Source organism: Trichechus manatus, unplaced genomic scaffold (genome assembly GCF_000243295.1).
Source record: "Trichechus manatus latirostris isolate Lorelei unplaced genomic scaffold, TriManLat1.0 scaffold00289, whole genome shotgun sequence".
NCBI classification, from domain to species: Eukaryota; Metazoa; Chordata; class Mammalia; order Sirenia; family Trichechidae; genus Trichechus; species Trichechus manatus.
This window is the reverse complement of record NW_004444225.1, coordinates 344,671-360,676: the sequence shown is the minus strand read 5'-3', so window position 1 is coordinate 360,676 and position 16,006 is coordinate 344,671. Positions and strand designations below refer to the sequence as shown.

The window sequence follows — 16,006 nt, the reverse complement described above, 5'->3', positions numbered from 1 at the left end:
AAAACCGAACAAAATCTTCAATGTGAGAGGCATAAAAAATGAAAAGTTCTAAATGATGAGTAAGTTTTGAGCTTAGATAATTGAGAGGAAGCTCTTACAAGTAATAGGAAAGACCTTCTCCTTCTTTGCTACATCAGGAGTTTTAAAAAGGAGATTAATTTGTCAACAACCCTGAACAATCAGGTTGAATAGTTTCTTTGTGTTATCCTACCTTCCCTCAGGACCTTGAGAGAGGATTCAGAGTAAAGCTAGTTTCACAATTCTTCCCTGACTCTAGAAAATGCAGACTTTCTTCACAGCATCAAGGAGCTGATGCTGTTGAGACAGTCTTAAAATATCTCTCCTTGGATTTGAGTATAGAAGGGAAGCCAGGAAAGAGCTGCTTCTCCTGACCCAGAGCCAGATCCTACTCTTCTTCCCACATGTGTCTCCTTAACAAGAAGACATCATTACCCCCTCTGTATTTTATTGAGGGAGGAGCTGGAGAAAATACGAGGGATGGTTTAAAAAAATTCTTCCCATCATCATTATGATATTAACTGTGCCCCTACTATAAGGAAAGCATTTTTCTACACTTTGAATATTTTGATAGGGACAGGAGTAGGGAATTTTTCCCAGTTATTATTTTTTTTTGTTATTATTATTTCTGTAACAGCAACTAGATTCCTTATTTAAGAAACTATGACCATTATTTATGCTTTAAGTTCAGTACAGAAGACACCAATGTAGCATAGAGTTGTCTAAAATCAATATCCATAGCTTAAATTTATCTAAAATTAATATTATAGCTATTGAAATCAGAAACAAACAGAACAGCTATTGAATTAATTATGTAGTTATTTATTTCTTCTCTTCAAACAAATTCTTTCCAACCAGTGATAGCATGCTTATTTTGAAGTTCTTACCTGGAAGTCAAAAGCCCAAGTGCCTCCAATGGGTGAGAAAATTTCCACGCTCTCAAAATGGCATGCATTTCTGAAACAGTCCTTTCGTCCCATCCAGGGGCACTACCCAGGACCAGAGGAAGGGAACAGTTTTCATTGTTGCAGCAGAAGCGATAAAACCATAAGTATCTTCTCTTTTCCTCAGAGAGTCTGCAAAACCAGATTGGAAACTGTAATTTACCTGAGTTTGCTGCACTAACAAATGTTGCCATAAACACACAGTACAAAACCTTACTCTGGTTCTTTGAGTTTTATCTTATTTTATTTTATTTTGGAAAACGAGTCCTTTATCTTCTTGGGAGTTTGATAGGTTATTTCATCAACGTATTTCCTACCAACTTTATTCTTTTATAGAAAAAAAAAAAACACCTTCAGTTCAGCTAATTCACGTTTATTTTTCATCCCTCTTATTCTCATCACTTTTTTTAAAATGTCATTTTGGTTGGTAAAATCTGTCTCCTTTAGGGCGTACCAAGTTATCTGAATCCTGCAATATGTACTATTTAGAACGGGGTAATCAACCATTTACCCTCTTACTTTCTTTATAAATTGATTCAGACTCAAGTGGGCCTGTGAAAAAATGGCATATTTTAAAGATGATATTCCTTCATCTCAAAGCAAGTTTCATCAAAGTTCAGAAAAGTCTGTGCTCTAAATTTTCAAATAAAGAACTCTATTCATCACTGGATTCTGGCTTTAAACACTCAGAGTTCACTGGAAGTTTGGGGTTAAAATGCCAGTGACTAGGACTTCCTTAAATGCTCAAGTATTTCCTCCTGGAAAGTGGTCCCAAACAGAAGATCTATATCTGGGAATAGGGCCATTCACTGGCTGAAAGCGTGTCCTGTTTTGTTTACACTCCAGCAGCAGCACTAAGAAGCACAGTTCAGTTGGAGGACAGCATTTCTTAAATGACAATGACGGCTTCTGAACACTGTCTCCTCCAAACTGACATCCTGTTGCTCAGCTGAAATCAGCTAAAATGCCAGAGAAAGTTAATGAGAAATATTAAAATATTTAAAGGTCAGTGTTTCCCAACAATGTGCTCTGAAGCTATCTTCATTGGTAAAATGAAAGGATTGGATTATAGGTGAATTTTAAGGCACTTTTAGGTTCTTTTCCTATGTTTTGTCACTGCTCCCAACAGAAAGCTCGCAAGATAAAATTCCATAACAAAATTACTAAAACAAATTTTGCCCTGATTAAATTCCTTTTTTCCCAATATAGAGCAATGTTGTTGTTGTTTTTTCTTTTAATCTTTTTATGCAACATAATTTACACAGAAGGAAATGCATAGATTCACTTCAATAAATTCTGACAAATGCGTAGACCTGGTAAAACAACACACTCCACTCCTAGCAAGATACAACATTGTTTTCTCATGTTTCTTCCCAGCCAGTCCTCATCCTCACCCCGACCAGAGGCAAACACAGGTATGAATTCTTTCACTCTAGCTTAATAGTGCCTATTTTAGAACTTCATATAAATGAAATCATACAGTGTATACTTTTTTTTTTGGTCTGGCTTCTTTCACTCAGTATAATGTTTTTGAAGTTATCCACGTTGTTGAGTGTGTCAGTAGTTCATTTATTTCTATTAATAAGTATTATTTCTTTGTATGAATATACCATAATTTGTTCATCCTTTCTCCTATTTGATGGACACTTGGGTTGTTCCCTGTTTTGGTATATAATGAATAAATCTGCTGTGAATATTGGTGTGTAAGTTTTTTCATTTATCCTTGAAGTACCTAGGAGGGGAATGACTGGATTGTATGTCAAGTGTTTATCTTTTGAAGAAACTGCCAAACTTTTCTAAAATCATCATAAAATTTTATATTCTTACCAGCAGAAAATGAGTGTTTCAATTATACTACATTCTTGCCAACACGTGATTTTGTCTGTGTAATTTTTATGTTCTTATTGGCCTATATTTTCCTTTTTAGAAAAGTCTGTTCAAGTCACTTGCCCACTTTTTTGTTGCATTATTTGAATATTCGTGTTCATTTGTAGGATTTTTTAATGTACTCTGGATACAAAAATTTTGTCATACAGATATTTTGCACATATTTTATCTCAGAATGTGACTTCTGAGATACTCATTTCTTTAACAGCGCCTTTTGATGAACAGTTTTAAATTCTGATTAAGTCCAATTTATAAAATTTTTAAAACTAATATGCTTTCTCTTTTTGTGTAAGATAGCCGCCCCTACCTTAACGTCTGTCCTGCTAAGTTTTCTTGTGAAAGGTTTATAGTTTTAGATTTCGCATCTGGGATGATGATTTATCCTTGATTAATTTTCTTTTTTGGTATGGTATGAAGTAGACATCACATTTCTTTCTTTTTTTCCCCACAAGTTTATTCATTTGCTGAAAAAACTTTTTCTCATTTATTGTTTTGGCGATTTTGTAAAAAATACCTTGAACATATATCAATTCAGGCCTATTTCTGGCCTCTTTTTTTCTCTTAATTCTGTTTCATTGATTTATTTGCCTATCCTTAAGTCAATATCACATTATCTTGATTACTAAAACTTTATTCTAATTCACAAAATCAGATTTGTAAATCCTCAAACTTTGTTGTAAGTTTTGAAATCAGACTTGTAAATTCCCCAACTATGTTGTTCTTTTTCAAGACTGTTTTTGTTACTTTAGTCAAATATCCATGTTTCCATGTAAATATTAGAAAGGTTAGCAGTTCGAACCCACCCAGAGATGCCTCGAGTACAGGCCTGGCTATCTGCTTCTGAAAGGTCAAAGCCGTGAAAACCCTATGGAGCAGTTCTACTCTGTACACGTGGGGTCGCCATGAGTTGGAATTGACTCGACAGCAGCTGACAACAACAAGATAGTGTAGATATAATTAACTACTTCCATTGTGTTTAACTGAATGTTTCCATTTTGCCTTAATTTTGAAATAAAATTTTGCTGATTATAGAATTCTAAGTTGACAGTTTTTTTTTCCTTTTCAGTATATAAAAATATTATTCTACTGTCTTTTGGCCTGCATTGTTTCCGATTGGAAGTTAGCAGTTAATCTTACAGTAGGTTCCTTCTGTGTAATTTATCTTTTTCCTCTGATGTTTTTAAGATTACTATCTTTATTACTAGTTTTCAGTAATTTGACTATGATCTGCCTAGGGCTGTTTCTGTGTGTGTATTTGTGTGCTTGCTTCAAAGTTGCTAAGTTTCTTATACCTGTGGGTTGATTTTTCTATAATAAAATTTGTAAAACTATGGTTATTCTTTCTTGCTTGCTTGCTTGCTTACTTTCTCTTGCTCTCTCTCTCTTTCTTTGCCCTGTATCTCTCCTCTCCTTCTGTGTGCCTAACGTACATATGCTGTATTCATGATAACATACCATGGATCACAAAGCTCTATTCATTATTTTCAGAATTTTTTTTCTTTATCTGCTTCAACATGATAATTTTTATTACACTGTCTTCAAGCTCACTGTTTTTTTCTTCTGCATTATGCAATCTATTAAGCTTGTCCATTTTTCAAAAAAATTTAGATATTGTATTTTTCAGTTCCTTAAATATCTTCATAGCATTGTTGTTGTTCATTGTGGTTGTTAGGTGCCACTGAGTCAATTCTGACTTACAGTGACCCTGTGTAAAACAGAACGAAACGCTGCCTGGATCTGTACCATCCTCAAAATTGTTGCTATGTTTGAGCCCATAATTGTAGCCACTGTGTCAATCTATCTCGTTGACAGGCTTCCTCTTTTTCACTGACTCTCATTTTACTAAGCATATCCTTCTCCAGGAACTGGTCCCTCTTGATAACATGTCTGAAGTGAGTGAGATGAAGTCTCGTCATCCTCGCTTCTAAAGAGCATTCCAGCTATACTTCTTCCAAGTGATTCAGGAAATAATATTGGAGTTATTATTCCCTATCCTTGAGCATAGAGAATGTGACCCAGCTGGAGCTGGGCTCACAAAGACTCACAAGGACTCAGAAAGACACAACTGGGCCCTGAAATATAAAGACAATAGCTAAGATAATCTTGCAAAGTATCTTTTAGGGAACCTTTCACATAAGCCAATCAAACAGAAAGCAAAAGACTTTTCACCCTTACATTTTTCTATTAGCATTTAGTGAATAGAAATTTGTTGGACCAATGAAGACCCTCCTGACTGTCCTTACTGAAACCTGTACCAATGATTGTTAAGAAAGACAATTTAAAATGTAGGATCACAGTTTCTAGCCAATCTGAAAAGGTAAAGCTTTCAATGGTTTTGCCCATTTGTAATGTTAATATATACTGATGACTCTCTGTAATGATCTTTGGACTTCGACAGACATGGCTGTAGCAGCATGCTTGTCCGTTTTCCCACTTTTGTCTGTTCTGTGATATTTCCTTGGATTCGGGCAGATGTTTTAGGTCTGGCAGCATGCTTGTCAGCTTCCCACTTTTGCTCCTTGACTATACGCCAATAAAACTTTCTTTTTGCTTTACTAAACTTTGTGATGTTTTTCTCCTACAACACAAGATAGGTTTGTTTGTTCTTCCAGCAGTCCCTGGTATACTCAATATTGTTCATCAAGACCATAACTCAAAGTCATCAATTCTTCTTTGGTCTTCCTTACTCATTGTCCAGCTTTCACTACCTGGCCAGCCAACTGGAAGAAATCTATATACTTGCCCATTCCAAAGAAAGGTGATCCAAAGGAATGTAAAAATCATTATAATTGCTGTATTAAAATCATAACTGCTAATTTTAACATTTTAGGGTCTGTCTCAATTAACTGCTCTTACTTTTTACCCAGTTATGGGCTATACTTTTGTACTTCTTCCTATGTGTAGCAATTTTTGATTATATACTTTTTTTATCATTTGAATATTGAATTTTTAATTTCTTTAGGAATCAGTTTAATTACTAAGGGATCAGCTTGATTTATTTTTATTGTTGTGCTTTAAGTAAAAGTTCACAATTCAAGGCAGTTTCTCATACAAAAATTTATACATACATTGTTATGTGACCCTAGTTGCTCTCCCTATACTGTAACAACAAACTCCTCCTTTCCGCCCTGGATTTCCTGTGTCCATTCAACCAGCTCCTGACCCTCTCTGCCTTCCCATCTTGCCTCTGGACAGGAGCTGTCCATTTAGTCTCATGTATCTACTTGACCTAAGAAGGATACTCTTCACAAGTATCATTTTATGTCCAATAGTCCAGTCTAATCTTCGTCTGAGGGGTTGGCCTCGGGAATGGCTTCAGTTCTGGGCTAACAGAGAGTCCGTGGGCCATGTCTTCTGGGGTCCCTCCAGTCTCAAACAAACCACCAAGTCTGGACTTTTTACTAGAATTTGAGTTCTGCACTCCACTTTTCTCCCACTCCGTCTGGGACTCTCTGTTGTGTTCCCTGTCAGGGCAGTCATTGGTGGTAGCTGGGCACCATCTAGTTCTTCTGGTCTCAGGCTGATGAAGTCTTTGGTTTATGTGCCCTTTCTGTCTCTTGGGATAATGCCTTCCTTGTGTCCATGGTGTTCTTCATTCTCCTTTACTCCAGGTGAGTTGGAACCAATTGATGCCAACTGACCTAGATGTCTCCTGAAACTATGGTCCCCAGACCCCTGCCCCTACTACTCTCTCCCTCGAAGTATTTGGTTGTATTCAGGACACTTCTTAGCTTTGGTTTATCCCAGTTGTGCTGACATCTTCTGTAGTGTGTGCTGTCCTTCCATTCACCTAAGATAATTCTTGTCTACTTGCTAGTTAATGAACACCTCTTTTCCTCCCTCCCCACCTTCATAACCATCAAACAATGTTTTCTTCTGTGTTTAAACCTTTTCTTGAGTTCTTATAATAGTGGTCTTATACAATATTTGTCCTTTGACTGACTAAATTCACTCAGTATAATGCCCTCCAGATTCCTCCAAGTTATGTTTCATGGATTCATCCTTGTTCTTTGTCTTTATGTAGTATTCCATTGTGTGAATATACCATAGTTTGTTTATCCATTCATCCATTGATGGGCACCTAGATTGTTTCCATCTTTTTGCTATAGCGAACAGTGCTGCAATGAACATGAGTATGCATATATCTATTTGTGTGATGGCTCTTATTTCTCTAGGATATATTCCAAGGAGCGGAATTGCTGGATCGTATGGTACTGCTATTTCTCGCTTTTTAAGGAAGCACCAAATCGATTTCCAAAGTGGTTGCACCATTTTACATTCCCACCAACAGGGTATAAGTGTTCCATTCTCTCCACAACCTCTCCAGCATTTATTATTTTGTGTGTTTTGGATTAATGCTATCCTTGTTGGGGTGAAATGGTATCTCATTGTAGTTTTGATCTGCATTTCTCTAATGGCTAACGATCGTGAGCATTTCCTCATATGTCTGTTAGCCACCCGAATGTCTTCTTTGGTGAAGTATCTGTTCATATCATTGGCCTATTTTTTAATTGGGTTATTTGTCTTTTTAATGTTGAGGTTTTGCAGTATCTTGTAGATTTTAGAGATTAGACGCTGATCGGATTTGACATAGCCAAAAATTTTTTTCCATCCTGTAGGTTGTCTTTTTACTCTTTTGGTGAAGGCTTTTGATGAGCATAAGTGTTGGATTTTTAGGGGCTCCCAGTTATCTAGTGTCTCTGCTGGTGTTTGTGCATTGTTACTTATGGTTTGTAATCTGTTTATGGCATGTATTAGGGCTCCTAGCATTGTCCCTATTTTTTTTACATGATATTTATCATTTTAGATTTTATATTCAGGTCTTTGATACATTTTGAGTTAGTTTTTGTGCATGCTGTGATGTATGGGTCTTGTTCCAGTTTTTTGCAGACGGATAGCCACTTAAGCCAGCACCAGTTGTTAAAAAGACTGTCTTTTCCCCAGTTAATGGACTTTGGGTCTTTGTCAAATATCAGCTGCTCATAGGTGGATGAATTTATGTCTGGATTCTCAATTCTGTTCCATTGGTCTATGTATCTGTTTTTACTTGTAGCAACTTGTTTTTACTACTGCTGATTTATAATAGGATCTAAAATCAGGTAATGTGAGGCTTCCAACTTTGTTCTTCTTCTTCAGTAATTCTTTACTTATCCAGGACCTCTTCCTTTTCCATATGGAGTTGGTGATGTGTTTCACCATCTCATTAAAAAATGCCGTTGGAATTTGGATCTTGAGTGCATTGTATTTGTAGATTGCTGTGGGTAGAATTGGTATTTTCACAATGTTGAGTCTTCCTAGCCATGAGCAAGGTATGTTTTTCCACTTATGCAGGTCTCTTTAGGTTTCTTGCAGTAGCGTCTTGTCGTTTTCATTGTATAGGTCTTTGACGTCTCTGGCTGATTTATTCCTAAGTATTTTATCTTCTTGGGGGCTACTGTAAATGGTATTGATTTGGTGACTTCCTCTTCCAAGTTTTCTTTGTTGGTGTAGAGGAATCCAACTGATTTTTGTATGTTTATCTTGTATCCTGATACTTTGCTAAAATCTCCTATTAGTTCCAGTAGTTTTCTTCTGGATTCTTTGTGGTTTTCTGTGTATAAGATCGTATCATCTGCAAACAGAGATACTTTTACTTCTTCTACCAGTCTGGATAGCCTTTATTTCTTTTTCTAGCCTAACTGCTCTGGCTAGGACCTCCAGCATAGTGTTGAATAAGAGTGATAAAGGGCATCCTTGTCTGGTTCCCGTTCTCAAGGGGAATGCTTTCACAACTCTCTCCATTTAGGATGATGTTGGCTGTTGGCTTTGTACAAATGTCCCTAATTATGTTGAGGAATTTCCCTTCTACTCCTATTTTGCTTAGAGTTTTTATCATGACTAGGTGTTGGACTTTGTCAAATGCCTTCTTTGCATCAATTGATAAGATCATGTGGTTCTTGTCTTTGGTTTTATTTATGTGATGGATTACATTGATTGTTTTTCTAACGTTAAGCCATCCCTGCATACCTGGTATAAATCCCACTTGATCATGGTGAATTATTTTTTTGATATGTTATTGAATTCTACTGGCCAGAATTTTGTTGAGAATTTTTGCGTCAGTGTTCATGAGGGATACATTTTTGTCTGTAATCTTCTTTTTTTGTGGTATTTTTACCTGGTTTTGGTATCAGGGTTATGCTGGCTTCATAGAATGAGTTTAGGAGTAGTCCATGCTTTTCCATGCTCTGAAATATAGTAGTAGTGGTGTTAACCCTTCTCTGAAAGTTTGGTAGAATTCTCCAGTGAAACCATCTGGGCCAGGTTTCTCTTTTGTTGTTGTTGGGAGTTTTTTCATCACCTTTTCAATCTCTTCTTTTGTTACAAGTTTATTTAATTGTTCTACCTCTGTTTGTGTTAGTTTGGGTAGGTAGTGAGTTTCTAGAAATTTGTCCATTTCCTCTAGGTTTTCAAATTTGTTAGAGTACAATTATTCATAGTATTCTGTTATGATTCTTTTAATTTCAGTTGGGTCTGTTGTGAAATCACCCACCTCATTTCTTACACAGGTTATTGGCTTCCTCATCTGTTTTTCTTTTGTTAATTTGGCCAGTGGTTTATCAATTTTGTTGATCTTTTCAAAGAACAAGCTTTTCATCTTGTTAACTCTTTCAATTGTTTTTCTATTCTGTATTTCATTTAATTCTGCTCTAATTCTTATTATTTCCTTTCTTCTGGTGCCCGAGAGCTTCTTTTGCTTCTTTTTACTTGTCGAGTTGTAGGGTTAATGTTTTGAATTTGGCCCTTTCTTCTTTTTAGATGTGTCCATTTATTGCTATAAACTTACCTATGAGCACTGCTTTTGCTGTGTCCCAAAGATTCTGGTAGGATCTATTTTCATTCTCATTTGATTCTATGAATTTCTTCATTCCATCCTTAATTTCTTCTATAACCCAGTAGCTTTTTAGCAAGGTGTTGTTCAGTTTCCATGCGTTTGATTTTTTTTCCTTGTTTCTTCTGTTGTTGATTTCTACTTTTATGGCTTTATGGTCAGAAAAAATGCTTTGTAATATTTTGATGCTTTGCATTTGTTAAGGCTTGCTTTATGGCCTAATATGTGGTCTATTCTGGAGAACGTTTCATGTGTGTTGGAAGGGAAAGTATACTTGTCTGCTGTTGGGTGGAGAATTCAGTATATGTCCATGAGATCAAGTTGGTTGATTGTGGCATTTAGATCTTCCGTGTCTTTACTGAGCTTCTTTCTGGATGTTCTGTGTTTCACTGAAAGTGTTGTGTTGAAGTCTCCTACTATTATTGTGGAGCTCTCTATCTCTCTTTTCAATGGTGTTAGAGTTTGTTTTATGTATCTTGGAGCCCTGTCATTGGGTGTATAAATATTTATTATAGTTATGTCTTCCTAGCATATTGATCCTTTAATCATATAGTGTCCTTCCTTATCCTTTGTGGTAGATTTTAAAGTCTATTTTGTCAGAGATTAATGCTGCCACTCCTGATCTTTTTTGAGTATTGTTTGCTTGATATATTTTTCCATCCTTTGAGTTTTAGTTTGTTTGTGTCTTTAAGTCTAAGGTGTGTCTCTTGTAGGCAGCATATAGATGGATCGTGTTTTTTTTAAATCCATTTTGCCACTCTCTGTCTCTTTATTGGCGCATTCAGTCCATTTACATTCAGTGTGTAATTATTGATAGGTATGAATTTAGTGCTGTCATTCTGATGTCTTTTTTTGTGTGCTGTTGCCAGTTTCTTTGTTGCACTTAATTTTCTGTGCTGAGTCATTTTTCTTTATATATTTTCATCTTTTTCATTGTTGTTGATTTTGTATTTGCTGAGTCTTTCTGTTTTTCTTGTTTTTTATTTTGATGTGTAGGATTGTTAGTTTCCTTTGTGGTTACCTTAATATTTACTCCTATTTTTCTAAGCTTAAACCAGTCTTTTCTTACTTTGTATTGCTTTGACTTCCTATCCATATGAAAAATCTACGTATACCTTTTTTAGTACTTCTTTATTATGATGTCGTCATCTTTTATATATTGATGTCTCTGTTTCTTTATTTTCAGTGTTTTAGCTTTGATTCATTTTTGTAACTTCTCTATCTGGATTGATATCTGGTTGCTCTGTCCTGTGTTCTAGTCTTGGGTTGTTATCTGATGTTATTGATTTTCTAACCAGAGGACTCCCTTTAGTATTTCTTACAATTTTGGTTTGGTTTTTGCAAATTCCCTAAACTTCTGTTTATCTGGAAATGCCCAAATTTTCCCATCATATTTGAGGACAGTTTTGCTGGATATATACTTTTTGGCTGGCAATTTTTTTCCTTCAAGGCTTTATATATGTCATCCCATTGTCTTCTTGCCTGCATGGTTTCTGCTGAGTAGTCTGAGCTTACTCTTATTGACTCTCCTTTGTATATGACTTTTTGTTTATCCCTAGCCACTCTTAAAATTCTCTCTTTATCTTTGGTTTCAGCAAGTTTGATTATGTCTTGGTGACTTTCTTTTGGGATCTTTGTTGTGTGTGGTTTGATGAGCATCTTGGATAACTATCTTGTCATTTTTCATGATATTAGGGAAGTTTTCTGCCAACAAATCTTCAATAATTCTCTCTGTATTTACTGTTATTCCCCCCTCCCCCTGGTTCTGGTACTCCAATCACTTGTAGGTTATTCCTCTTGACAGAGTTCCACATAGTTCTTAGGGTTTCTTCATTTTTTTTTTAAATAGTTTTATCTGATTTTTCCTCAAATAATTTGGTGTCAAGTGGTTTATCTTCACTAATTCTGACTTCCATTGTCTCAAATCTGCTCCTACACTTTCTATTGAGTTGTCTAATTCTGAAACTTTATTGTCAAACTTCTGGATTTCTGATCGTTGTCTCTGTATGGATTCTTGCAGCTTGTTAAATTTGTCCTTATGCTCTTCTCTAATCTTCTTAAACTCTTCTATTGCTTTGTCTGTGTGTTCTTGGCTTGGTCTGTGTTTTGCTTGAACTCCTTCCTGATTTGTTGCAGAGTTCTGTATATTAATCTTTTGTATTCTGACTGTGGTAATTCCAAGAAATTCTCTTTCTCAGGAAAATTTCTGGATTCTTTATTTTGGGAGCTTGCTTAAGCCATCATGCTCTGCCTCTTTATGTGATTTCATATTGACTGTTGTCTCCAAGCCATCAATAAGTTATATTCATTTATCTTATGTTTGCTGTTTCGTAGCTTCTTGTTTTCTTTTGTTTTGATATACCCAAATAGCCTGTTCGTGGGGGCTAGTTTGATTATTGGCACCTTTGAAGCTCTAACGTCCTGTCACCAGTTGGTCAGATCTGTTACTAAGTATGTGAGCCCAGGAGAGTGTTTACTCTTCTTATATGGCTTCAGCTCAGGTGTCTACATAGTCATTCACCAAGTGTGTGGTGCAGGCTGTCACCTACAGTCCTAGAGAAGCATCAGTGATTGGTGTAGGCACAGGTACCTGGGTGCAGTAGGAGGTCATGCACTGAGCAAGGCAGGGGGTTGACAGCTGCCCCTGAGTGTCTGGAAGGAAAGTGTGTCCCTGTTCCTTAGATCGTGTAGGTCAGTGGGTTTTGCAGCCAGACTATGAGCACCCAATGCTGTTGGCTGTAAGGACTAGGGGGCACCACTTATTCTTGGACCCCTCTCACAGGTGGCTAAGTGGCGTGGGTAGAGCCACCAGTCTTCAGGCCCCTGATGTGGTAAGGTGAGGAACCTCCTTAATGGGCAGAGCAGTGTCAAATGTCACGAACCTGCCACTTCACAGCTGAAACAGTTGAAGTTAGATTTCAGTTATATACCCTGTTGTACTGTGGTAATGAGGGCCTATGCTATTGGCAAGGGCCCACACAAGTCTATGCAAGGGTGAAAGGCATTCAAAGTCTGTGGATCCCTTATGCCTGTACCTAGGCAAAGGCGCTGTGCCTACCCTGAGTCCCTGGCTTGTGGGTGACAGGCAGCTTATTTTTTCCCATTTGTTAATTTGTTTCCTCTCCAAGGCCAGGAGAATGGCTCGATGTGTGACGGTCCTACTTCCAGTCCAGGAGACTCGGCAATCTCTGAAGGCAGCCTGAGACTTGGTGCAGAGCAGGTAAACGGGAGAGAGGTTTTTCCCAAAGGGGGGTGTTTTTTGATCTGCATGTTAGGCCAGACGCAAATACTTATCTTAGCCAATCAAGTGCTGCTTTTCACTGATACTGGATGGCCGAGTAAACTCTCTGCTGCTGGGTCTCTCTTGATGTGGAAAACATTTTCTGAGTGCCACTGCTTGCCTCACTGCACACACGAGCCAATCCAGCCTGAAGGGCACTGGCTGCTGCTGGGTCAGGTCTGGCAACTCCTTGCTGCTTCCAAACCATCTCTCCCTCCCTGCACCACTCAGTTCGATTCTTCAACTTTGCCTTTGATGTTCACGGCTCCTAGACTGTCATATATAATTGATTCACTCATTTTTTGGGTCTTTATTGTAACAGGGACACAGGAAGCATCTGACTACTGACTACTTACTCCACCATCTTGGCCCCGCTCCCCTCAGCTTGGTATTTTTGAGACTTGTTACTAAAATTTATTAGGCTGGGTCTAGTGTAACTTTAATTTAAAGCTAGAGTAGCCCTGTTTATAATGTGCATCTGATATTCTCTACTGAATATCTGGATGTTCTGTGAGGTTTCTCCATTCTGACTGGTCAGAATTCCTATCTCTTAGGACTGTGCAACTTCTGGAATCTGCATTTATTTCACAGTTCCCTAGTAGCTTTTCTCTTGCAGGTTCTGGAAATTCTCTGCCTGCTCATGAATAGAAGTTACCTAAATAGTTAAGGGGCCCCAATACAGAAATCCGAAGCTTCTATTCTACACATCATTCTTCTTTTCACTATCATGCTCTTAAAATTTCAGGTAACTCAACATCACTGAACTCTGGTCTCTGTGTTTTTAATCTACACAAGACCTGGATTCTCTTCATTGACTTGATGTTCCAGAGCCATGGTGTGGAAAGTGCTTCCAGCTGAAACACACTTTAATTATGGCGCTCACTTCATGCATTGTCTGTTATCCAGTTTCTGAAAACAGTTGTTTCATATATATATATATTTATACACACACATCCATATATATACATGTTTCTTCAATATATGTATACTTATATATGTGTGTGTGTGTATATATATATACATATGTTTTATATATATGCATATTTCTGTGTCATAGTTATTTAAGGCAGAGGAATTACTATTGTACTGATTACACTTCTTGGCTAGACATGGAAGTGTTAATTTCTTTTCAAAGCAAATGCTTTAATATCTTTATTTCTGGTGACTTCCTCATAACTGGAAACACTGTTGGTTGGCATAAAAAAGAAGAATGTTTAGTTTTTTTTTTATTTCTTTTTTTGTATAAATACTACAGAAACATTCTCAATAGAACTCATTAAATTTGAACTTCTGACTGATTACATTTGATAAGTCTGAAAGAAAGAATAGTAAAGCCACCAACTAAATGATAACATGTCATATTTGGAAAGAGAAGTTAATGTAATTCTAACGCAAGTTTTATCACATTGAAGGCTGTTCTCCATCTGTTTTCACATTCCAGAATAAAACTGTACTTCACTGAACGTTAATAACTGCAGTTGCGTAGATAGAGGAAAATGTAGCTTATTTGATGTGTAAGTTATTAACTTAAATAGAAACTGAAGGATAAAACAAGTGGAATTCACTCGGGTTCATTAAATAAGACAAACTTCTAACATTTAAAGGCAGTCACTGTGATTATTATCATTTGGTTTTGACATTTTTTGTTTCAAGATAGTTAAAATTTCAAATTATTTCCTTTTGGCCAGCAAAAATATGTAAACAGATGCTTCACCTAGTTAAGATGACAATAAACTAGTATGGCAATGGATCATCAATATGTGTACCATGAAACTATGAGAATCTTCCATTGTCTTCATCCTTTACGGTAACTGTTTATATCAGACAGTATGCAAACGAAATTATTCATTATAACATTTATTTTACATATTTTTTTATCAGACACAGTATAAGGCACTGGACATACAGTGATAAACAAGATAGACAGTTTCTTGTTCTCCAGTTCTTACAAATTAATGAGGGGAGGGGGCAAGAAATAAACACATGCATTAACAAGATAATAAAATATTGTCTTTAGTATGAGAACACAAAAGGTAATATGGTAGAGAAAAACTTCATTAGATAGGGTGCTCAAAAAAGACCTCTTTGAGAAGATGACACTTAAGTGAAGACTTAAAAGATAAGATTATTTAGTCATGTGAAGAACTGAGGAAAAAGCATTTCTGGTAGAAGAAACACCATATAAAAAGGCCTTGAGATGGGAAATGGAATAGCACGTTTGGAATATATGAAGGAAACTCATGTTACTGACTTCAAGTGAATGAGGAAGAGTAATACAAGATGAAATTAGAGAGTATGGTGGTAACCAGCTTGTCCAGGTGCAATACAGTGTGATATGATATATTGTATAAGGCATTTTATTCTGAGAATAATAAACCACTTAAAGGTTTTGAATAGGGAAGTCATGTAATCTGAGTATTCTTTTTGAGTGATTCCTTTGGCCACAAATTAAAGAATGGGTTGGAGATGAAGTAAAAGCGAAAGCAAGCAGAGCAAGTTAATGCAATATTCTGGGCAAGAGGTCATGGTGGCTAGAATTAGGCTGATGGCAGTGAATATGGGTAGAAGTGGCTATATCTTTTTTTTATTTTTATTGTGCTTGAAGTGAAAGTTTACAATTGAGGTTAGTCTCTCATACAAACATTTATACATACATTGTTATGTGACCCTAGTTGCTCTCCCTATACTGTGACAGCACACTCCTCCTTTCCACCCCTGTCCTTTCCACCCTGTGTCCATTCAGCCAGCTCCTAACCCTCTCTGCCTTCCCATCTTGCCTCCAGACAGGAGCTACACATTTAGTCTCATGTATCTACTTGAGCTAAGAAGCACACTCTTCACAAGTATCATTTTATGTCCCATAGTCCAGTCTAATCTTTGTCTGAAGAGTTGGCCTCAGGAATGGTTTTAGTTTTGTACTAACAGAAAGCCCATGGGCCATGCCTTCCAGGGTGCCTCCAGTTTCAATCAAACCTTAATCTGGTCTTTTTACTAGGATTTGAGATCTGC

General features: G+C 36.8%; 1 protein-coding gene across 1 annotated transcript in view; it reads right to left on the bottom strand.

Annotated features, from left to right (window-relative positions):
* The window catches only part of PIK3C2G (phosphatidylinositol-4-phosphate 3-kinase catalytic subunit type 2 gamma), a 417,122-nt gene that overhangs the window by 284,070 nt on the left and 117,046 nt on the right, over positions 1-16,006 (bottom strand). Inside the window, exon 15 of the mRNA XM_012559647.2 lies at positions 906-1,094. Within this exon, the coding sequence (XP_012415101.1) occupies positions 906-1,094 (189 nt within the window). The remainder of the gene's footprint in view (positions 1-905; positions 1,095-16,006) is intronic.